At 38.8% G+C, this 19,523-nt stretch overlaps 1 protein-coding gene across 1 annotated transcript in view; it reads left to right on the top strand.

The window, feature by feature from the left end:
• Positions 1-19,523, top strand: part of STAB1 (stabilin 1) — a 2,761,215-nt gene that overhangs the window by 1,230,645 nt on the left and 1,511,047 nt on the right. The window contains exon 34 of the mRNA XM_044078505.1: positions 2,618-2,749. Within this exon, the coding sequence (XP_043934440.1) occupies positions 2,618-2,749 (132 nt within the window). The remainder of the gene's footprint in view (positions 1-2,617; positions 2,750-19,523) is intronic.

Genomic DNA, 19,523 nt, shown 5'->3' with positions numbered 1-19,523 from the left:
CTTCTGAGGTTCCACTGTAGTTACGGATTCAGGTAAGGGTGTGTGTGTGTGTGTGTGTGTGTGTGTGTGTGTGTGTGTGAGTGTGTGTGCTAAAGGTTTTGTGTAGCAGCTGTGATGTGTGTTAGTGTGTTTTGTTGCTGTGATGTGTGTGTGTGCGAGCCAAATGTAGCTTGTGTAGTGGTGTTGTGTGTGTGTGTTTGTGTGTAGTGCAACCTCGGAGTTAGAATATATAAGTAGGGGGGTGAGGGGTGCAGCCCCCCACATGGGGGGGTGCCGCGGGGCTTGCCCCCTGCTTTTAAGTAGTAAAGAGCTTGCGTTTGTGTGTAGGGAGGATGGTGTGTGTGCATTAAAAGAGCGAAATTCAAAATCCCTGGTGTACGAGATTTTGAATTTCATGGTTCTGTGTTTTCTTGGTTTTAGAAATTTGACTTTATAGCTTCTAAATACTGAATTTCAATATTTCAGTATTTTGAGGATATAAAGTGTATCCATTTATATACATATATCTATGTATATATATATATATATATATATATATATATATATATATATATATATATATATATATATATATACACATATATATATGGATCTAGGACTTATGCACGAATGTGCAAAGTCCCGAATCCATAATCACCGAACATATATTAACGAAAGTGCTTTCACCGAAAAAGTGCTTTCATTAATATATGTTTAAAAAAAAAAAAGAAAGAATTCTATGTTTATGCAGGGGGCTTCGCCCCTGCAACCCCCACATGAGGGATTGTGCCCCCCTACTTTAATATTCTCACTCCGAGACTGCACTACAGTGAGGAAAAGGGAACGTTTCCTTATCCACACCATAGTGCGGTCTCACAAACAGGCATACTTACGTGAAAGTGCTTCTTCGGTGAAAAGCACTTTTGTGCAAGTATGCCAAACCAAAATTAGTTTTGGTGATTTTGTCTTCGGGGATCTGTACGGATCCCATATATATATATATATATATATATATATATATATATATATATATATATGTGTGTGTGTGTGTGTGTGTGTGTGTATAAAAGTCAGTATATAGAAGAAGTAGGTCTTGAGGAGCATAGATTCCTTATGTTTGCCCTTCATTTGAAGACCTGAGGGGGTGGGGTGCTACTCCGTGCGAACACTCACAGGTAGTTGAACCATCAATGCCTTTGACTACAATGCATGATGTTCCTTGCACACTAAACCATATTTAATAAAAAATATATCAGTGCCATCTTAATGGATATTTGAAATGGCAGAAATGGTACCCTGAACAATAACAGTTGCATCTGTCAACCTGTGACTGTGAACTGGATTGCCTCACAAATTCTTGTTGAAGCATTCATGGCCATCTAAAACAGCTGCATTGATAAAATAATTTCTACAAGGAATAAAAATATAAAAAAAATGTAATAACTCTAAATGGTAGCTGTAAAGATTCAGTAAATACAACATCAATGAAGTATTAAACAAATGAAAAGAGCATATAACTCCTTCAAAACTTTACCCAACCCAGTATGACAAAACTAAGGTCCAAAAGAATTCATCGGAGGTAAAAACTTGTCATCAAAAGGCTTACAACAAACTCATGCAAAAATGAAGGGGAAGAAGCTAGAATATAGCACGCTAGAATGAAATGATATTACCTTAACAGAGACAATAGATTTATGTAACACACTGCAGTACATGCTGCTGTGTCTTTCGGCTTTTCCCGGTTAGGGGTCGCCATAGCGGAACTCCGGTCTGCTAATGATTGGCAGTAGATTTTTTTACGTGCCGAGTTGCCAGCTCTGACGCACATCCTTCAATGAAGGCATGCCATTTCACGCATGTCTCCACACAGAAGATGCTTTAGCTGAGAATCGAACAGGACAACATCTTACTGTGAGGCGACAATGCTACCGCAGCACCACCACTGCAGTTCATATAGGCAGAAAATGTTGAAGTTGCAAACAGGGACTTAATCCATTCTTTTTCCTTAGTACATAACCTCACCCAAACGTACAGATATTACAACTTATACATCATGGCAAATAACGTACAGATATTACAACTTATACATCATGACAAATAACGTACAGATATTACAACTTATACATCATGGCAAATAACGTACAGATATTACAACTTATACATCATGGCAAATAACGTACAGATATTACAACTTATACATCATGGCAAATAACGTACAGATATTACAACTTATACATCATGGCAAGTACATGAAACCCTCAACAAGCAATGTGAGTTCAGTTTGCAAGAAAGCTATATGTTGCTAAATTATTTCACAGTGTAATTAACGACATTCTAAACCTGCAGACACACCTTTGATTCCATATTTGGACTCATCTCTATGACATAAGTATGTTTTAGGAGATTGGAGCTGCAGAGCTTTGCATTACAACAGTGTTAGTACATTCATAATTATCTTCTTATGTTACATTTATTTCTGTTGATATTGTCTGGAGAAACATTCAGATCATTTGCACCAGAATATTGAAGTAGAAACTTTATGTGGTAAGTGTGTCAGACTAAATTTAGGAAACTGCCATGACACATCTAGTCTTTGATTTTTTTTTTGTAACAGAAGATGTCTTTTTGTTTTCCACAGGACAACGAAACTGTGAAATATCACGTTATACTTAAAGAAATGCTTGAGACCAAAGATTTGAAAGATGGACTTGTTAAAGACACTATGTTAGGAAAAGGCTATCAAATTGTGTTCTATCAAAATGAAAGCATGGTAAGAACATTTAGCAGTTTTATATACAAGTATACATCTAAGTTATAATTGCACTGAATCCAGATATGATACTTTTTTCCTTTAACTACTTTTAGGTTATGTTAATACTCAGGAGAAGTTGTACTGTGTTGGCTGCATAAATATCTAGTTTCTAGACTTTTTTATTTAAGAAATTACCTTTAATGTAAAAAAAGAAAACAAATTAACTTGATGCAGATTACGTCAGTGTAACATATTTTGTTACATAAAGTTAATCTACTGATAAAATAGTTTACCTGAATTACGAAATGACCCTGAGAAGTAGGCCCAAGATGTAGAGGTTGTTGTTTCCAGGTCGGATGCAGTTTCCCTTCCCATCATGGCATCTAGTCATATACCACTCCCATCCCATCATGCCATCTAGTCATATACCAGTCCTTTCCAATCATGCAATCTAGTCATATACCCCATGCATCAGGGAAAAGCAGTGGTTTCTGTATCATGGTGTCTTACTCATAGACATCACTTGTTTAGACGTCAGATGATTACAATGCTTTTCAGTTTTCCTTTATCTTTGTCAGAGATATTTAATGTAGGCCTGTCATCTGCTCTCTGGTTGTTTTTCCCTCTTTTCTCATAAGATCTTCATTCCAAGAAGGCTATACAAGAGAGCACAGCTTTTCAAAAATACATTTATTAGACAAGATATTTGTGTATTTGTGCATTATCGAATCACTTAGTCATCATCATAGGAAGCAAGTTAAACTGATATCAAAAAGCTGGTTGCTGCTGCAGGTTGCAGTGAGAGTTCTAGAAAAGGAATGCAAGTGTATTGACAAACTATAAGAATTTATTGCTTAGCAGGAAGAGCATAGTAACTACTGGCACCCAGAAAAGCATTCAGTCTCCTAGTTTTTTGAAGTCTGTCTCTCTCATTATCTGTTATGAGTCAGATCTGGCTTCTAGAGTTAACTAGTGGACAGCCATTCCTACCCAAAGGGGTAAACAGAAGTAGGTTGCCAGCTGTGTCGCACATATATGTATTTACATGTATTGGCAGTTTAGAGTCCCCACTCCATCTACCAGCTAGTAAAAAAGTAGCTCACTGTAGTAATTACCTGGTAGACGTCAGACCAGAGGACAGAGCAGTGGTTCTTAACTTCCAGACTTCTGCTGTATTTATTTCTCCAATACATCTGTTTTTGAGTAGACTGCACATATATGCAACAGTCATTCTGGCAAATTTTCTTTAAAGTATTTGCAGCCTGGTGTATTAATGTACTTTCTGTTTCTACCTAGTTGTGCAAACTAAACAGAATTATTTCCTTCTCCATCTACAGTCCTTAATGTTATATATCATTATCTATACAATCCTCAGGGAGAAGTTTAAGTGATACTAAACCCTCTACACTTAAACTGAATCCCTACAGTATCTGAGGAGTTCTGAAAAAATAAAGGGTATTATTACTTCTCATGGAATTCAAACTGAAGGAATTTAAACTTTGTAGCCTGCTTGAAGAGAGGTACCTTAAATAGTCAGCAACTGCTTCATGCGTTTCTGTTTTACAGATATTAACATCTGCAAAGTGTGCAAAATACTTACATATCCTGGAGGGAACTTACGCTGTGCTGCAAACTTTGATGTTAGTGAGTTCAGACAGATCCTCACACAAAACTCTTTTTCATTTTCAGCAAGCATGATGCAGAACTAAACCTTTCCTCATAGATAAAGTCAAAGAAACAATTTCAAAAACCTACTCAGTACCCCACATGCTGCTATACGCCTCTCAAATGTTCACAAACCCTGCCGCCCCTCCAGAGATACACTAGCATACAAAAAAAAATTACAAAATTTGACAAATTTATATTACCGTATTCACCACTGCCAAGACCCCAGCATACAAAACTGAACAAATTACCCTACATCTCCTTCACCAATCCCACCTTCTAGTAGTCCACAATTTAATATACAACCTAGACAAATGCCCAGCCTTTTAAGTCTATGATCCAGCATTATAATGCAAGCAGAAATCTACACTTCCAAGACAAATTTCTACTTATCATAAATAAATCTCGTAAGTAGAGCAAGAAATGCAGTAAACATCACTTGCGTCTCCGAACTTTGAAACTCTACCTCCCCCCCAAGCAAAGTAAACAACTGTAGACTTTTAAAGCAGATCTTAAACAGCACCTAAGGCAATGCTGGATCTGTTTGTGTTCACCTCCAGAATAAAATGTGCACATGCTCTCAAATAAATTGAAAAGCTACAATGTAAATGCATGTGTATATCTTTTGATATCTTTTGCACATGTTTAAAGATGTGAATTTGATATGTAAGGACTTGCATGTCATGTTTTATTCATGTATGTAGCGTGCATACTATTACTATATAACTACTATTCCTATTTGCCATGTAAAGTTTGTATAGTATATTGTCATTGTTGTTATGTAAAGCTTTTCTCTCCAGCCCACCACTGAAAAAGGGTTCTCATGAATAAATACATTGCAAATCAAATTTCAATAAAGGTATTTTTTACTGGGAAATTCATACACAAACCCCTTAGTTGTAGCTGTAAAATCTACAAACTTTATAAAAGGAATATGAGATGCCATAATGTCTGTAAGAAATAAAAACTTACATTAAAACTAGATTAAACTATACACAAAGAGTTCTAAAAGTATTACCCTGATGACAGAAGCAACTGATGAAATGAATCCTAATCAAAAATAGTAATGAAGAATTATTAAACTCCATTAGAAAAAATGACAGGTAAGATTTGGGAATATGATGTACTGTGCAGCATAGTGGCACAGCAAATAGTGTTATTGCCTCACAGCAAGAGGTTTCCTGGTTTGATTCTCAACTGGGGTGCTTTCTGTGCTGAGTTTGCATGCCCTCTCTGTGTTTGTGTGGGTTTCCTCCCATATTCCAAAGACTTGCAGTAAGTGGATTGGACACTCTAAACTGGCCATAGGTGTGACAGTATATTTGGTGTAGAAAAACTACTGTGGCAGGATAGCTACCCAGTGGTGTAAATCTTGGCTCTAGATGATTATCACTGTTGAAGTGACACCCTGAGCCCTTCTGCAAAAAGGGGTTGTGGATGGATGGATGTGCTAATAAATCCCCAGTGGAATACTTTCTTAACAATTTACTTTCATTAAGTGTGTAACTGAGCAAGTTATTTAATCAGTCACCTTTCTTGGGCTGAATCTAAATGATTAATATTGTACTCCAGTTAAATGCAAGTAAAATAAAACCATAATTTTTATTTTACATTTGTTAACCAGGGGGTGTCTGACTGAGCCGAAAAGGCCCTTTTTCAGCAGAGGCCTGGGGAGTAAAGCTCCACAAAGAAAAATTACAGACACATTTAGTTATTTAGACATGATCAGTATACACACAAATTACAGGAGACATGTTTTTACAGTGGTATGTGGCACATAAACAGTTACAGTGGAGAGAACAAACAAAAAAATATTCATTTTAAAAATAAAGGTAATTAATAGATTTGTGGTGTACAGCTGAAATTTGGAACATAGGTAGAATACATATATAAAATCTATCCATTCACTTTAAAACCAGTGGCTCTGTCAATGTTCCAAACTAGACTAAACCCCCTACCCTCCTCCACCCCTTTCTTCTCCTCTTGTTTTCCCTCTAGGCTCTTCCCTCTAGCAATTACTTATTTTTTTGCTTCTAAACCTATATTCTCTGTTCATATGTATGTAAATTAATGTCAATGTGGAGCTTTTCTCCCCGGGCCTCCGCTGAAAATGGACATATATCCAGTTGGATTTTCCAAAATACATGGTACACAGGTACAGTACCTACATTGTAGATTAGCCAGTGTTTGTGAGTAAGATTGAAAACTATTATCAAGAGCTCTAGATTTTGTATGTATGTGTTATCTGCTTTCATTAGCCTGGGGAGCAATCATGGCACTGCCAAATTTGCTTGAGATGTTGCCTGATGAGGTCTTTAAAGGAGGCTTCGGATGATGTGTTTTGAATGCTTGTAGGGACAGAGTTCCATTTTTTAGCCACTGAACTACTATATAGTGCATCTCCAAAGCTATTGTAGCTGTTGGTGACTTCTAGTAGTAGTTTGCTTGATGACCTAAAAGGCCTTTTGGCTGAGTGATGTTGTACTAGGTTTTTGAGGGCAGGACACTTATTGGGAAGGTAATAGATAGAATGACAGAGGCAGAACTGATTGTAGGTTAGGAGGTTGGGCAGTTCAAGCCAGTGGAGCTGTCTCAAAGCAGTACAGTGATGAGTTCTATATGAGCAATTTGCAGCAAATCGTGCAATTCTGTTATAGCAGGCTTCCATTTTGCTTAGTTCAGTTTTGTTGAAATTAGTCAGAATGGGAGATGCATAGAGTAGGGTGGATACAAGCTGGGAGCGAGCAATGGCTGATCTTGTGTTGTTGGTAAGAAATGGTTTGATACGGTAGAGCGACCCCAGTTTGGCATGTACTTTTTTAATAGTTAAGTTGAGATGACTATCAAATTTTAGGTGGGAGTCTATGGTTATTCCCAATAGCTTAGCCTGTGCCACTGGAGCAATTGGAGTAGCATTAGTGGAGTAGATAGTGAATTGACTGTTAGTGTTTTTGTTAGAACTGGTTATAATCATAAGCTGAGTTTTCTTTGGATTGAGGATAAGTTGGGCTTTGGTAAGGTAGTTTTCAACATCAGAGAATGCTAGTTGAGTTGTTTGCAGGAGGGTGAGAATGTTTTGTGCAGCACAGATTAAGGTAGTGTCATCTGCATACTGAATTATAGATGCATGCTGTGTGGAGGTATGGAGGTCATTTGTGAAGACTCTGAATAGTAGTGGTCCTAAGATAGAACCCTGTGGGACTCCTATAGTTATGGGCAGCTGAGGAGAGAGAGGATTTTCCCATTTTACAGCTTGGTACCTGTCAGTTAAGTAGCTTTGGAACCAGGTAAGAGTGGAATTTGATAGATGATATTGGTTTAGTTCGTTTAGCAGGATTTGGTGTGAGACTGTGTCAAATGCTTTGGACATATCCATAAAAAGAGTTGACACTTGTAGGCCTTCATTTTTGCGACGGTTTACTGTGTCTGTGAAGCAGAGGAGGGCTGTAGTGGTACTATGGGCAAGTCTGAAACCATGCTGAGTAGGTGACAGGATGTTGCTGCCTAGGAGATAGTTTAGCATCTGGGTATGGATGCATTTTTCTAGGATTTTGGCCAGGAGGAGAGTAAAGCAATGGGTCTGTAGTTATTAAGTTCAGTGGAGGTCCCACCTTTATGTATGGGTGTAACATAGGATATTTTCCAGAGTTTGGGCACATAGTTTTCAACAATTGATCTGTTTATGAGAGTGGAGACTGGGATAGCAATAGCATCTGCTGTGAGTTTCAAGAAATAGCTGGGGAGTAGGCTGGCTGCTGTTGTTGAGGTTTTTAGTTTGGAGAGCATGCTTTTGATTGAAGTGGTGGAAACTGTTTTGAGGGTAAAGCTTGTATTAGTGTTATTTGTGTTGGGGGGGATAGTAAGGAAGGAACTGTCCTGTGATACTAAGGATAGAACTGAGTTCACAACGTGGGAGCTGAATTGTGTTTCGATGGGAACTTTAGTGTCAGGGGTGGTTGGTTTGGGGGTAGCCTTTTGGGTGGATTTTAGTAGCTGGTTTACATTTTTACAAAATTTTTGCGGGTTGTGTTGGTATTTAGTTTGTAATGTTGTGTAGCAGGATTTTTTGTCCAGTCTAATGCATTTTTTTGCACGGTTGCGCAGTTCTTGGTACTTAGTTAGGCTTTGTGTTTCTTTGTTTTTTTGATAGTAAAGCCAGGCAGTGACTGGACTTGAGAATTTGTTTGGTTTCTTTACTGAGCCAGGGGTTTGTAGAGGTTCTAACCTTGATTTTGCGCAATGGAGCGACAGTGTCTAGGTGTTGTAGAAATGTTTTGTTGAAATATGCTACAGCCTAGTCAAGTGGGAGGGTTTTTAGCGGGGTCCAGTCACAGTTACATAGTAAAGTCTTGAGGACCTCAGGAGAGTATTTTTTTGTGTTTCTAGTGGATATATAGTTAGTGGTTTTGCATATGCTTGTTCTACTATGTATAAAGAATATTATGTTGTGGTCACTTAAGGTGCCCGGGAGACTGCCTATGTGAGGGTACATTGTGGGGTTGTTAGTTAGGACCCAATCAAGGATGGATTCCCTTTTAGATTTTTTATCACATCTAGTTGGAATTTGGACCAGCTGCTGGTAGCCATGGAGATTTATTAGATTGCTTGGTGGTTCTGATATAGAGGTGATCCAATCTAGGTTGAAGTCCCCCAGAATAAGGGTTTCTTGTGAGTATGTGGAAGAACACCATGATAATAAGTCTTCAAGGCTAGCAGATGTATTACCAGGTGGAATATAGATCACAGTTGTGGTGATAACCTTTTTAGGGTGAAGTTGAAGTTGTGAGATAAGTATGTCCCAATTATTGGGTGAGGGGTGGGAGTTTGGTAATTGACGGATAGTTAAGTTTGACTTGTACAGTAAGGCAGTTCCACCCCCTTTACGAAGTGGTCTGTCTTGTCTAATGATATTGTAGCCGGTAGGGAGAACTTCTGAGTTAGCTATGTTTTTATTTAGCCAGGTTTCTGTTAAAGCAACTATGTCTGGGGAGTAGTGTGCTATTGTGGCCTGGAGTTCAGGTATTTTATTTTTGATACTTCTAATATTAATATTTAGCAGTAAAAGATGGTTGGTTTTGCTGCCGTTGTTGATTTGCCCAGGGATGAAGAAAGTGGGGATGATATGTTCTGACATTTGTGTTGGAGCAGTTTAAGTTGGACAGGATGGATTTGGGCCTGGGTTGGGGTGGATATCCCCACTTATGGTGAGCCTGGAGTTAAAATGGTTATACAGATGTTGGAGTTTGGTGAGGAGTGTGAGAAAGTATTGTGTTTTTTTGGAGTAGGAATGAGAGCATATGTGTTTAGTCCTGAATTGGTCTGTTATGCAGTTCTTGAATAACTGTGGGCAGATATTATTATAATGTGTGGTGTCTGTATACAAGAGTGCATAATGCAGTGTTGTGCTACTAGGTTTAGGGATATTGCTAGAGTAATAACTTGTGGTGTTGTAAAGAATTATAAGAAGACAAACTAGACTTAGTTGCGTGATAGTCATGGTTATAAAGTTTAAGTTGTTTTTAGGTGGGAGGTCTGAATAGGAATTATACAGTTGCACTATATGTGGATGAGGAAGTAGTGTGGGTGATGTAAAAAATGCCTAGTGGGAATGAGAGTGATTGGGAGTATTTTGTGTGGAGCAAGTTGGTGTGGTATGATGTGATATGACTTGAGGAGCTGTGATTGGTGGAGGTGATGTGAGGGTAAACTGTGGGTGTGACTGTGATTACTATAAATGTAGAGGTAGTGGGGGCAGGAGGGAATAGTGGGCAGGGCAGGAGAGCAGAGAGAGCCCGAGTGTTACCGAGGGCGAACGGAGCGGGGCAGAGCCAACCAAGACAAAAGAAAAAGTAAGTATTACTTTACAAATCTGCATAATAGCATATCCATTACACTCTGTGAAAGATTTAACCACAATTTTAAAATACTAAAAATATGAAAGAAAATAAAGTTAGAACTTGAATATGCTATTTATCACTTCATGTAGAAGCAGTCTGGAATAAAACCAGATAAACTAGATCTAGAACCCTTATAATATTCCAGCAATTTTCTTGAAAAAAATCATAAAAGCATTGTTAGATGTGTTTTGATAGCTTTTATTCTGAGTTCATATGTTCATACATTGTTTCTGCACTTCAGGCATTGATAAGAATCACAACGGTAGCAGGCTAAGCAAGCAGGGCAGATCAGTATCTCGGACAACAGTCTCCAACTTATCCTGTGGGATACCCAGTTTTTCTCAGAAAAGGTGAGGGATAATTTCCTTCCATTATGTCCAGGGTCTGTCTAAGGGCTTCATCCCAGTGGGCTATTCCTGTTGCCCCTCCTGTGGGAGCCAGCTAGGTGTCCACACTACCTGATCCTGCAACCTCTTGTTAGGATCTCCCAAGATCAAGAATCTGTTGATCGAGCATATCAGCCTGAGCTATTAGTTGCTCAGTTGATGTCATTGACTTCAGACTGGTGTGACGTTAAACTCTTTCAAGTCAATTGTATCTGACCTTGAAGTGAAAATAATAAAGAGAGGAGGTTGGGGGATACAAGGAGGCTTACCCCCCCCCTTGCAAAACACACTGTTTGTGTCACAGTAGCCAGTGCATTAAGAGATTCGGCGCATTCCTTAACTGAATGCGTAAACTTTAACCGTCACTTATGTAGTTTTCTAGCAGAGCTAATGTTATGTGTGTTCAAATGTCTCATGGAAGTTTACCACTAATGGACTTAACAATGACACGTCACCCCAGGAGACATTTGGACATTATTTCTGCCACTCATCGCTATGATATCATCCTTTAATCCACTACACAGAGCTGATTACAGGTGGTGATGGGAGTATAGATGATAAAAGGACAGTGGGTATTTACAACTCTGTTCAAACTTTGTCACCATCTGTTGCAGTGCATGCAGTATTACCAACACTGCATTAATTTGCTTGTAAATCTCCAAACTGCCTCTACTTTTTATCATGAATAAACTTTGAAGATATTTAAATTCTTCCACTTCAGGTTGCTGCATCTGCAAAGAGCCATCCTTTTTTGTTTGTTTTCTTTTCTGGAATAGAGTAATGGCTGTTAATTTGGAAGCATGATTTTCATCCCAGCCCCTTCACATTCAACAACAAACAACTCTAGGATATGCAGGAATTCATTTACATGAAACTAAGAGAATATAACTGAAAAACAGTACCTTTACTGATATGAATTTAAGGGTACCTTTATTAGTAAAATGTGAAATGGGATTATGCATATCTGATAAAACTGACCTCTGCTGGGCTAGTTCTGTGTAAGTATTACTTGTATGACTTCTGCTTTATTTATTTGTTTGTTTATTTATTTATTTATTTTTAATTTCTCCAAATCTTTTGGGTTTCTAATACCATGATGGGAATGGACCCCATTCCTAAGTCAAAGTACAATTAAAGTTCATGAAATTAGTATTGTTTCACTCTTTGATGTCAGCCAAAATTGCTTTTCACAGCACCCACAATGTGCACAGTAATGACTCCTCCTGCAATTCATACAAAGTTACATGTATTGGTAGCATATCTAAATATGATTGTAGACTCTTTCTTATAAGACCCGTTGCTCCAACTACTATTGGAACTATCCGGGAGTCTTTCTTCCACATTGCTCTCATTTCTGCTTGCAAATCCTGATATTTTATGACTTTGTGTCTCTCTGTACACAGGACACTGTAGTCACTGGGTGTGCCAATTTCAATGATCAATGCTACTTTTGTCTTCTTTTCTTGGACCACTCTATCCAGTTTTCTAGCATCATAGGTTCATAGGTTCATAGGCTGATACTAGGCTATCAGCCCTAGGGCATATACAAGCCTAGCCATAACAATTTCCTGGCTAATTCTTCCCACAATATTTACTTCCCTGGACCCCTGTCTAGCAGGGCGACTGACGTGATCCCCGGGGTGAATTTCCTTTCTCTCATCCAATCGTCAAGGTTCCTTTTGAAGAGGGCCAAAGAGGTGCTCTGCTTGACATGTATGGGCAGTCTATTCCAGAGTCCAGGGAGTCTCTCTGGGTCAAGAACCTATCCCTCCATCATGTTTTGTTTATTGTGATGACAAGGTTTAGATCCCTGGAGCGTGTGGCTCTGAGGGATTGGGATTTCTTTAAATGTAGCATGTCCAACAGCTCTTGGTTTGACATGGCCTTGTATGTTAAGCAGAGATTGCCTCTGAGTAGACGATATGCGACAGAGTATAGCTGGAGTTTTTTAAGGCAGTCAGCTTAGGGCATCTGCTTTAGGTCTGTGATTCTTTTAGTGAAGTATTTCTGCAGCCTTTCCAGTTGTTGCAGATGTCTTAAGAGGTACATACCAAACGGGGCATTGTATTTATAATGGGTCTAATGAGGGATGAGTACAGTGGTACAATGACCTCCTTTTTCCTGGATGAAAAGCCCTTAGTAATGAGGTGTGCCACATAGAAGGATTTCCTGACTGTTGTGGCGATGTGGTTATTGAAGGTGAGACCACTGTCCACCTGTGTCCCTAATTCTCTTATAACACTTTCAGTGTTTAGTGAACTGCCACCTATGTGGTAACTCACGGTACATGTTTTTTCACAAAGGGGATAACTATACATTTGTTGGCATTGAGCTTGAGCCCATGGCTTTGGCACCAAGCATCTGTTTCTGTAAGGCCCTTTTGCAGAGTATCCACATCATTTGGGGATTCAGTAATGGCTCCCAGTTTGCAGTAATCTGTGAACTTTGTTAGCCAGAGTCCCTTAGTGTTGGCCTGTACTTCAGAGAAGTAGATGCCAAACAAGAGTGGTCCCAGGACCGAACCCTGAGGTACTCCACTTGTCACTTGTCTGGAGCTGGATTTGGAGTTGGCTACTTTTACAGTGTAGTTTTTGTCAGTAAGCCAGATGGCAACCCATCAACTGACGTAGGGATTAATGCCCAGCTTAATAAGTCTATCTATGATTCCAGAGTGGGGGATGGTGGCAAAGGCCTTGGTGAGGTCCAGATAGGCTGTGTGGACCGTCTTACCCTCGTCCATGGCTCTGGAGACTGATTCAAAGAAGTCAATTGGGTTCAGGAGACAAGATCGTCCCTTCACGAACCCAAACTGGGTGGGGTCCAGTGTTTGAAGGTTGCCAATGTCTTTGTTTATAAGTTCCATGATAATATGTTCCATGGCCTTGCAGATCAGGCTCATCAGACTGATGGGGCAGTAGTTCCCAGGATCCAAGGTGGATCCCCTCTTGTGAAGTGGGATAAATGTAGCTGTGCACCACTCAGTGGGCACGAAGCCTGAGGTGAGACTATGATTAAACATGACACTTAGGTGAGGTGCCAGTTCGTTTTGCAGTTCATGTAATACACAGCCCGGGATGTCATCTGGTCCCATGGATGCTGTATTCTTAGCTTTGGGAAGTGTGTTTTTTACCTGTGTGGCCGTTATTACTGGAATTTGGCAATCTTCCAGTATTGAGATGGGCCGTTTAGGGGGTGAGAGGGAGGTGAAGTTGGCACTGAATTGATCTGCCAGGATATTGGCAATATTCTTGGGATGAGTATATTTAATGCCATTCTGTTGTAGCTCAGAGCAGATCTGAGCATTGCCATTTAGATTCTTGACATAGTTATAGAATGCCTTTTGGTTGTCTTTGGAATCTTTGGCAACAAGGTGTGCAACTGTTTCCAGTTCTGTTTTGTAAAACCTACAGTTGTCTGTTTCTCTCACATGTTCAATGGACTTTGTAAATCTACATGTACATAGCCCACTATCTTGTGCCACCAATATTAACCTTTCATCTCTTGGTTTGAATTTGCCTCTCCTAAACCATTTCTGCATTTGTTCCTTATCAACATGAGGTTCTTCCAGAAGTTTTCCATACTTGCAACTAAATTTATGCATTTTCCACATTTCTTGCCTTCTCTGGTCCTTCACCTTATATTCTTTCTTTTGTTTGTTTGCACATTCAGTTGCTGGCTGGTTGTTATCCACTTGTGGTTTGATTTCCATTCCTGCTTCTGCTAGATTAAGCAGGGAAGTCATCTTAGATTTATTATCCTCATGTTTCAAAACTTTCACTACTTTTGGGTCTTGTGAGGTCTGCATATTATGTGTGAAGTCCCACCATTGCAGATCTGTATATGTAATCAGTTTCAAGGTGGCCCATCCCTACTTCAGAATGGGGACTATATAATCTTGGTATACACTGATGTTTATAAATCATTTGGTGAGCATGAAGCATCCTTCTTGTTTTCCTGTCTAATCTAGCCAACATGTTTTGGGGCCAGTCAGTCACTCCAAAACTGTAAGTTAGGACAAGAAGAGCAAATTGGTTTATGGCTTGGACTTTGTTCCTTGCTGTCGGTGCTGTTTTCAGGATTAATTTAAGTCTTCTAAAGTATTCCTTACTAAGTTTTATTTGCATTTGTTCATATCTTATTGTTGATCCTTCATCAGTTCCCTAATATTTATACACTCCCTCTTGCTCAAGTTCTTTTATATCACATTCCTGTCCCAGGCTGATGTTTTCCTGGTGCTGCAGTTTTCCTGCTTTAAAGGTTGCTTTTGCACATTTATCAAGGCCAAATGACATTCTTATATCATCTGAAAAGATTTGACAAATTGCATTTCTGCTTTCAGTTCCTCATCTGATGAGCTATACAGTTTTAAATCATCAACAAAGAGAAGATGAGAAGTCTTTACACTTTGTTGTTTTCTAGAAGCCAAATTATAGCCATAGCCTAAGCTGTTAAGTAGACAGCTTAATTGGTTAAGGGCAATGCAGAATAACAACGCTGACAGAGAGTCACCATGGAATATCCCCCTTTGAATTTGTATCCCTGGAATAATAATTTGTCCTTTATCATGGCTTAATTGAAAAATGGTCTGCTACTGTTTCATAGTCACTGTAATGTAGTCGATCACTGTATCTTATACATTTTTAAACACTCTTTTATCCATGAATCTGGGATACTAGCAAATGATTTTTTGTAGTCAATCCATGCCATACTTAAATTCTTCCCCTTTTTACAGTTCTCCACTATGACTTTAACAACAAATGATCCTTTGTTCCATATGACTTTCTTTTATTGCCCTTTTGTTCTGTTGTCATAATTGAGTTTTCTTCTATAGTGTATAGTTTATACGTCGTCAGAAGGCATGTTATTGGTCTATAATTTTTAGCTTCACTCTTAAGTAGTAAGATTGTTTTTCCTGTTGTTAGTCAGGTTGGTGTCTGTTCAGGGTGTGCATATAAATAGTTCTTACTCATGGCTAAATCTTTGTGCAAAGATGCTAATACTTTTAACCAAAAGTTAGGTACTGCATCTGGGCCTGGGGTTTTCCAATTAGAGGCTTTTCTTAACTTTGTTTCAATCTCTCTGGCTGTTACTTCATCCCATTTTATATCCTGTACCTTTAAACTTCTTATTCTTTCTTTTACTTCTTCTATCCATTTAGCATGTTTGTTATGTTCCACAGGATCTCTGTAGATATATCTCCAAAATGTATCTATTTCTTCTTTTTTGGCGGTCTTTCAATTTCTTTTACTTTGTTTCCCAATTCTCTATAAAACTTTATGAATCATTAATAAATTGCTTAATTTGTACTTTTCCTTTATATTTATCTGTGTATCTTCTAAGTTTTTCCGCCTGTGCTGAGATTTTTAGTTTATTTGCGATAATGCATGACATCCCGGCCTGTTCTGATACTGCGCATTGCTTTTATCACGTCTAATTTTCTTAATATTTTTGTTAATCTGCTCCCTGTTCTATACTCTTCTAACAGTGACACTTCTTGTCTTAATTACTTCATAGTTTTCTCTATTTGATACTTCCATGATTAGAGTGCTGCTAATTTTTAGGTTTTATTTTTATTTTTTTTCATTTTCCTTGATATCATTTTTTATTTATTTGCTGATACTTTACTCTTGGTGTGTATTTATATTTTTAGCAGCAGAGAGCTGTAAAGTGATGTATTTTTTTCTTTCTCAAGTGTGGCCCCTTACTCTACGGTTCTCTGACTATGAAGTTAGTATATTTAGTATATTTAAGTAATGGGAATGTCTAAAGAGAAGGAGTAGCTGAGGGTCTATTGCATAGCCAGGGTAGGATGCCTGATTCCTGGAATAATCTCTCTGCCATGAATCTTTCTTTTTCCAGTAAGTTTCTAAGGAAACAAAAACAGAAAATTGTGAATGTTATTCTCCTGTTTCTGTTATTATGGATAGGAATGACGTGTTAGGACTTGCTAAGGAATCCATTTTTGCATTTAAGGTTCACATTCTGTTTCTTCTTTTAGTTAAAAATAGAAAAAGAGCTCTCTCTCATTCTGACACTTATTCTAGTCAGAATAACAAGGAGTGGAGGGGGCTAGCATTTTTCTTCAGTGATTTCCTCTCAAGCTGAGTATTCTGAATCTGAGTAAAGTGATACTTCATATTTTCCCCCAAACACCTTACCTAAAATGAAAGAGGTGTTTCAATGGGATCAGAATCAAATCTTTATTTCCCAACAAAAGTATTATGATTTGTGCAATTTAATATTCCACAGCCTTCTCCTGTCATAGGTTCATAGGTTCATAGGTTGATACTAGGCTATCTGCCTTAGGGCATTTATAAGCCTAGCCAGAGTGTGTTTGGCTTTCGCCACCCTTTTAGATTAGTTGACTGTGCCTCTGTATAGTAGGTCACAGAAGATGGCCCTTTTAAGGTTAGTTTACTGTGCCTCTGTCTAGTAGGGACACAGAAGAGATCCCAGGGGTAAACCTACGATCTCCCATCTACTCGTCAAGATTTCTCTTGAAGAGGGTCATTGAGGGCTCTGCCTAACATGGACTGGCATTTTGTTCCAGAGTGAGGGGAGCCTCTGGGATATGAATCTGTCCCTCCAGCATGTCCTATTTATTTCTGTGCTGAGGTTGAAGTCCCTGGAGCATGTGGCTCTAAGGGATTTGGATTTCCTGAGGTGGAGCATGTCCATTAATTCTGGTTTGGACATGGCTTTATACGTCAGGCACAGATCGCCTCTGAGTAGGCGGTAAGCAACTGAGTAGAGCTGGAGTTTCTTTAGCCTAACTGTGTAGGGCATCTGTTTGAGTCCATTGATCCTCTTGATGAGGTACTTTTGGGGTATTTCCAGTTGCTGCAGGTGTCGGGCAAGGTACATCCCAAATGGGGCATTGTATTCAATTATGGGCCTGATGAGTAGAGGGGCACAATGACCTCTCTTGATGTAGATGTGAACCCTTTCGTGATAAGGTGGGCTATATAGAAGGTCTTTCTAACCACTTTGGCAACGTGATTGTCAAAGGAGAGATTGCTATCTACTTGGGTCCCCAAATCCCTAATTACTACTTCCGTACTTAATGGATTACCACCTATGTGGTAATTTGTGGGCACTTTGTTTTTCCCAAAGCGGATGACTATGCACTTTTTGGCATTTAGCTTTAGGCCATGGCTCTGGCACCAGTTATCCATCTCTGTGAGACCCTTTTAGAGGAAGCTTGTGTCAGTCAGCGAGTCGATTATGGTACCCAGTTTGCAGTCATCTGTGAACTTGGTCAGTCATAGTCCTCCCGTGTTAGCCTGTACCTCAGAGAAATATATACCGAACAAGAGATGTCCCAGGACTAAGCCCTGTGGGACACCACTTGTAACTGGTTTAGAGTCTGACATGGCATCTGCAATTCTGACCATGTGGGTTCTATCCCTGAGCCAGTTTGCAACCCATCTTGTGACATAGGGGTTGATATTTAAGCTGGTGAGCTTATTTATGATGCCCGAGTTAAGGGTTCACATAAGGGTTAAGGGTAAGATGTCCTTCATCTTTTATTAGCTTCAGTGGATGTTTTTCTTAACAGCTTGTCTGACAGTTAACCTCTTGCTCCTGATAAGTCTGATAGGTTATACAAACCTCTCAGACTCCTAGATATCTGTTTTTTACTCATAAAGCTGACCCTACAGTTATTTCCCTATCTAAAACTTCTGCACTTTAAAAAACAAAACAAACAAAAAAAATAATAAAATACCGCCAAGACCACCGATCCAAGAAGTAAGCGGATTTAATGAAACACTTAGAGCCTCGGCTTGCACAGCCTTCCAAGAGTAAAAACACTACAAAACACTGTTTGCTTAAATACAACGTATTGCACAAAACAATTAATCAATTAAGCATACAATTCAAATCACATACTTTCAATTACATTCTTTGTGGAGTCCCTGAGGCTCCAAAGTACCATCCTTTAAAATCAGCAGGGTTTCATTTTTTAAGAGTTTGTTTTTTAAAGACACACATTCACCTATGCCAACTTGCAATTTTTCCAAGACACAACCCCTAAGGGAATCAGGGTTAGAGTTGTGCGCTGTCAAAAAATGACTCCCAAGGGGGCTCTCTAATTTTTTGTTTTTTTATGTCCCTAATATGTTCCTGCAACCAGACCCTAAAACTCCTATAAGTTCCCCTATGTAAAACTTTTTACATCCACATCTCATCACATATACTAGCCCCTCTGTGTTACAACTATATTGATGCCTAGCTGTAAACTTAATGCCATTAATGTAGGGAAAAGAGCTTACGACATATTGACAGATGTAACAACCATCACATGGATCAGTGCCTTATTTATGCTTAAGCTCTGACTAACATTAACATCTGGTAAACAAAATTGGTTATGTACCAGAATATCAGACACATTCCTAGCTCTTTTATATGCAATACTCACAAAAGCAGGTAGTATTAAGTTCAAAAATTTATCCCTTAGGAGCATTGGCCGCAAGATACATGCTTTTGTAACTATTTCCTCAGATATAACATTATAAGTTGTCACTAAGAAAACTTTCTTCTGCTCACCATTATTCACAGCTGTATTGGTGGATTTATTTCTACCAATACAAACATTATATTTTCCATTAGCATGGACATAATGAGAATCTCCCTGAGGGTTAGCAGAATACCTTATATCCATAATTTTTTGTTAAGCTTCCCTGACCAGCTGGACATCATAACCTATCTTAATAAACATTTCTTCTGCTTCAGCTATCTCTAAGTCAAAGCTGATATCAAGGCTACATAGCCTATGAATTCATAAGAATTCATTATAGGGCAGTACCTTGACCAAATGTTTGGGGTGACAACTGTTTCCATATA

This window comes from Protopterus annectens, chromosome 7.part1, assembly GCF_019279795.1.
Source record: "Protopterus annectens isolate FY-2018-M chromosome 7.part1, PAN1.0, whole genome shotgun sequence".
Taxonomy (NCBI): domain Eukaryota; kingdom Metazoa; phylum Chordata; order Ceratodontiformes; family Protopteridae; genus Protopterus; species Protopterus annectens.
The sequence above is the reverse complement of the archived record's forward strand: the minus strand, read 5'-3'. Positions and strand labels throughout refer to the sequence as shown.